General features: G+C 66.8%; 1 protein-coding gene across 1 annotated transcript in view; it reads right to left on the bottom strand.

Annotated features, from left to right (window-relative positions):
- Positions 1–5,149, bottom strand: part of LOC106897386 (chromodomain-helicase-DNA-binding protein 3-like) — a 132,178-nt gene that overhangs the window by 32,191 nt on the left and 94,838 nt on the right. The window contains exon 17 of the mRNA XM_014957981.1: positions 37–587. Coding sequence (XP_014813467.1) covers positions 37–587 — 551 coding nt within the window. The remainder of the gene's footprint in view (positions 1–36; positions 588–5,149) is intronic.

Here is a 5,149-nt window from a genome sequence, read left to right as displayed (position 1 = left end):
GGGGGGTCCCAGGTGTCTGGGGGGGGGTCCCGGTACCTTCTTCTTGACGAGGGACATGACGCCGATGCGGGTGAGGACCTGCTGCCGCGAGAGCCCCTCCCGGGGGACCCCGTCGGCGAAGGTCTCGGAGCCGTCGGCGCCCGGCTCGCAGAGGTGACGCATGAAGAGGGACACGTAGGCCCTGGGGGACACGCTCAGGGCCACCCTCTGCCACTGACACCCCCCCCGGGACACCCAGGGGGGGCTTTGGCCCCACAGACCCCCTCCCCACAGGCCTTTGTCCCCACAGGCCACATCCCCACAGGCCTCTGTCCCCACAGGCCTTTGTCCCCACAGGCCCCATCCCCAGGGCCTCTGTCCCCAGGGTTCCTTGTCCCCAGGGTCTCTGTCCCCACAGAACCCCCTCCTCAGTGTCTCTGTCCCCAAGGTCCTTGTCCCCAGGGTCTCTTGTCCCCACAGACCCCATTCCCAGGGTCTCTGTCCCCAAGGTCCCTGTCCCCAAGGTCCTTTGTCCCCACAGGCCACATCCCCACAGGCCTCTGTCCCCACAGGCCTCTGTCCCCACAGGCCTCTGTCCCCACAGGCCTCTGTCCCCACAGGCCCCATCCCCAGGGCCTCTGTCCCCAAGGTCCTTGTCCCTGTCCCCACAGACCCCATCCCCAGGGTCCCTTGTCCCCATAGACCCCATCCCCAGGGTCTGTCCCCAAGGTCCTTGTCCCCAGGGTCTCTTGTCCCCACAGACCCCATCCCCAGGGCCTCTGTCCCCACAGGCCCCATCCCCACAGGCCTTTGTCCCCACAGACCCCATCCCCAGGGCCTCTGTCCCCACAGGCCCCATCCCCACAGGCCTTTGTCCCCACAGACCCCATCCCCAGGGCCTCTGTCCCCACAGGCCCCATCCCCACAGGCCTTTGTCCCCACAGACCCCATCCCCAGGGCCTCTGTCCCCACAGGCCCCATCCCCACAGGCCTTTGTCCCCACAGACCCCATCCCCAGGGCCTCTGTCCCCACAGGCCCCATCCCCACAGGCCTTTGTCCCCACAGACCCCATCCCCAGGGCCTCTGTCCCCACAGGCCCCATCCCCACAGGCCTTTGTCCCCACAGACCCCATCCCCAGGGCCTCTGTCCCCACAGGCCCCATCCCCATAGGCCTTTGTCCCCACAGACCCCATCCCCAGGGCCTCTGTCCCCAAGGTCCTTGTCCCTGTCCCCACAGACCCCATCCTCAGGGTCTCTGTCCCCAAGGTCCTTGTCCCCAGGGTCTCTTGTCTGCACAGAACTCCGTCCCCAGGGTCCCTTGTCCCCAGGGTCCCTTGTCCCCACAGACCCCATCCCCAGGGTTCCTTGTCCCCAGGGTCCTTGTCCCCAGAGTCTCTGTCCCCACAGAACCCGCTCCTCAGTGTCTCTGTCCCCAAGGTCCTTGTCCCCAGTGTCCCTTGTCCCCACAGACCCCATCCCCAGGGTCCCTTGTCCCCAAGGTCCTTGTCCCCCGGGTCCCTTGTCCCCACAGGCCCCATCCCTGGGGTCCCTGTCCCTGAGGTCCCTTGTCTCCGTTAGCTCCTGTCCCCAGTGTCCTCTGTCCCCAGTGTCCCCGTTGTCCCCGACGTCCCCGCGCCATCAGCCTGTCCCCTCACCAGGGCCTCTGTCCCCACAGGCCCCATCCCCATAGGCCTTTGTCCCCACAGACCCCATCCCCAGGGCCTCTGTCCCCAAGGTCCTTGTCCCTGTCCCCACAGACCCCATCCTCAGGGTCTCTGTCCCCAAGGTCCTTGTCCCCAGGGTCTCTTGTCTGCACAGAACTCCGTCCCCAGGGTCCCTTGTCCCCAGGGAAGGACAAGGGACAATGGGGACACAGGGGGACATGGGGGACATAAGGGGACGTGGGGGACACACAGGGGACACAGAAGGACAAGGGACAATGGGGACACAGGGGGACATGGGACGATGGGGACAAAGAGGGACACAGGACAACAGGGGGACATGAGAAGATGGGGACACACAGGGAGGTGGGGGACACGGGGGGACACAGAAGGACAAGGGACAATGGGGACACAGGGGGACATGGGGACAAGGAGGGACACAGGACAACGGGGGGACACGAGAAGATGGGGACAGAGAGGGACGTGGGGGACACGGGGACAACATGGGCACAGGGGGACCCCCGTGAAGGCCACAAAGATCTGGGGACAAACACAAGGACTTGGGGACACGTGTGGGGACTTTGGGGACATGAGGACACAAGGACACGGGGACACACGTGGGGACACTGGAGGACAACATGGGGACACAGGGACACACGTGGGGACCCCTCCCTCCTGCTCCACCTGTGTCGGTGTCACCCCCTCTTACTGGTGCCACCATCTGTCCTCGACACCACCCCCTGTCCCCAATGCCACCATCTGTCCCCGATGCCACCGCCTGTCCCCAACACCACCCCCTGTCCCCGCTGCCACCTCCTTGTCCCTGATGCCACCCCCTGCCCCCCGTGTCCCCCCCTGTCCCCACTGTCACCTCCTTATCCCTGATGCCACCCCATCCCCACTGTCTTCCCTTTGTCCCCAGTGCCACCTCCTGTCCCTGGTGTCACCTCCTCATCCCTAGTGCCACCCCTTGCCCCCGCTGTCACCTCCTTATCTCTGATGCCACCTCCTGTTCCTGCTGACACCCCCTTGTCTCCAATGGCCACCCCTTGTCCCCGATGCCACCCATTGTCCCTGGTGTCACCAGGAGGGACACAGGACAACGGGGGGACACGAGAAGATGGGGACAGAGAGGGACGTGGGGGACACGGGGACAACATGGGCACAGGGGGACCCCCGTGAAGGCCACAAAGATCTGGGGACAAACACAAGGACTTGGGGACACGTGTGGGGACTTTGGGGACATGAGGACACAAGGACACGGGGACACACGTGGGGACACTGGAGGACAACATGGGGACACAGGGACACACGTGGGGACCCCTCCCTCCTGCTCCACCTGTGTCGGTGTCACCCCCTCTTACTGGTGCCACCATCTGTCCTCGACACCACCCCCTGTCCCCAATGCCACCATCTGTCCCCGATGCCACCGCCTGTCCCCAACACCACCCCCTGTCCCCGATGTCACCCCCTGTCCATGATGTCCCCCCCTTGTCCCTGATGCCCCCCCCTTGTCCCTGATGCCCCCCCCTTGTCCCTGATGCCCCCCCCTTGTCCCTGATGCCCCCCCCTTGTCCCTGATGCCCCCCCCTTGTCCCTGATGCCCCCCCCTTGTCCCTGATGCCCCCCCCTTGTCCCTGATGCCCCCCCCTTGTCCCTGATGCCCCCCCCTTGTCCCTGATGCCCCCCCCTTGTCCCTGATGCCCCCCCCTTGTCCCTGATGCCCCCCCCTTGTCCCTGATGCCCCCCCCTTGTCCCTGATGCCCCCCCCTTGTCCCTGATGCCCCCCCCTTGTCCCTGATGCCCCCCCCTTGTCCCTGATGCCCCCCCCTTGTCCCTGATGCCCCCCCCTTGTCCCTGATGCCCCCCCCTTGTCCCTGATGCCCCCCCCTTGTCCCTGATGCCCCCCCCTTGTCCCTGATGCCCCCCCCTTGTCCCTGATGCCCCCCCCTTGTCCCTGATGCCCCCCCCTTGTCCCTGATGCCCCCCCCTTGTCCCTGATGCCCCCCCCTTGTCCCTGATGCCCCCCCCTTGTCCCTGATGCCCCCCCCTTGTCCCTGATGCCCCCCCCTTGTCCCTGATGCCCCCCCCTTGTCCCTGATGCCCCCCCCTTGTCCCTGATGCCCCCCCCTTGTCCCTGATGCCCCCCCCTTGTCCCTGATGCCCCCCCCTTGTCCCTGATGCCCCCCCCTTGTCCCTGATGCCCCCCCCTTGTCCCTGATGCCCCCCCCTTGTCCCTGATGCCCCCCCCTTGTCCCTGATGCCCCCCCCTTGTCCCTGATGCCCCCCCCTTGTCCCTGATGCCCCCCCCTTGTCCCTGATGCCCCCCCCTTGTCCCTGATGCCCCCCCCTTGTCCCTGATGCCCCCCCCTTGTCCCTGATGCCCCCCCCTTGTCCCTGATGCCCCCCCCTTGTCCCTGATGCCCCCCCCTTGTCCCTGATGCCCCCCCCTTGTCCCTGATGCCCCCCCCTTGTCCCTGATGCCCCCCCCTTGTCCCTGATGCCCCCCCCTTGTCCCTGATGCCCCCCCCTTGTCCCTGATGCCCCCCCCTTGTCCCTGATGCCCCCCCCTTGTCCCTGATGCCCCCCCCTTGTCCCTGATGCCCCCCCCTTGTCCCTGATGCCCCCCCCTTGTCCCTGATGCCCCCCCCTTGTCCCTGATGCCCCCCCCTTGTCCCTGATGCCCCCCCCTTGTCCCTGATGCCCCCCCCTTGTCCCTGATGCCCCCCCCTTGTCCCTGATGCCCCCCCCTTGTCCCTGATGCCCCCCCCTTGTCCCTGATGCCCCCCCCTTGTCCCTGATGCCCCCCCCTTGTCCCTGATGCCCCCCCCTTGTCCCTGATGCCCCCCCCTTGTCCCTGATGCCCCCCCCTTGTCCCTGATGCCCCCCCCTTGTCCCTGATGCCCCCCCCTTGTCCCTGATGCCCCCCCCTTGTCCCTGATGCCCCCCCCTTGTCCCTGATGCCCCCCCCTTGTCCCTGATGCCCCCCCCTTGTCCCTGATGCCCCCCCCTTGTCCCTGATGCCCCCCCCTTGTCCCTGATGCCCCCCCCTTGTCCCTGATGCCCCCCCCTTGTCCCTGATGCCCCCCCCTTGTCCCTGATGCCCCCCCCTTGTCCCTGATGCCCCCCCCTTGTCCCTGATGCCCCCCCCTTGTCCCTGATGCCCCCCCCTTGTCCCTGATGCCCCCCCCTTGTCCCTGATGCCCCCCCCTTGTCCCTGATGCCCCCCCCTTGTCCCTGATGCCCCCCCCTTGTCCCTGATGCCCCCCCCTTGTCCCTGATGCCCCCCCCTTGTCCCTGATGTCACCCCCTTGTCCCTGATGCCACCCCCTGTCCGTGATGTCACTCCCTTGTCCCCCATGTCCCCCCTTGTCCCCAGTGTCAACCCCTGTCTGTGATGTCACCCCCTTGTCCCCATTGTCACCTACTTGTCCCTGATGCCACCCCGTGTCCGTGATGTCACCCCCTTGTCCCCAAGTGTCACCCCCTGTCCGCGATGTCACCCCT

The sequence above is a fragment of the Calidris pugnax genome, unplaced genomic scaffold, assembly GCF_001431845.1.
Source record: "Calidris pugnax isolate Ruff unplaced genomic scaffold, ASM143184v1 scaffold392, whole genome shotgun sequence".
Taxonomy (NCBI): Eukaryota; Metazoa; Chordata; class Aves; order Charadriiformes; family Scolopacidae; genus Calidris; species Calidris pugnax.
This window is presented reverse-complemented; position numbering and strand designations above follow the sequence as displayed.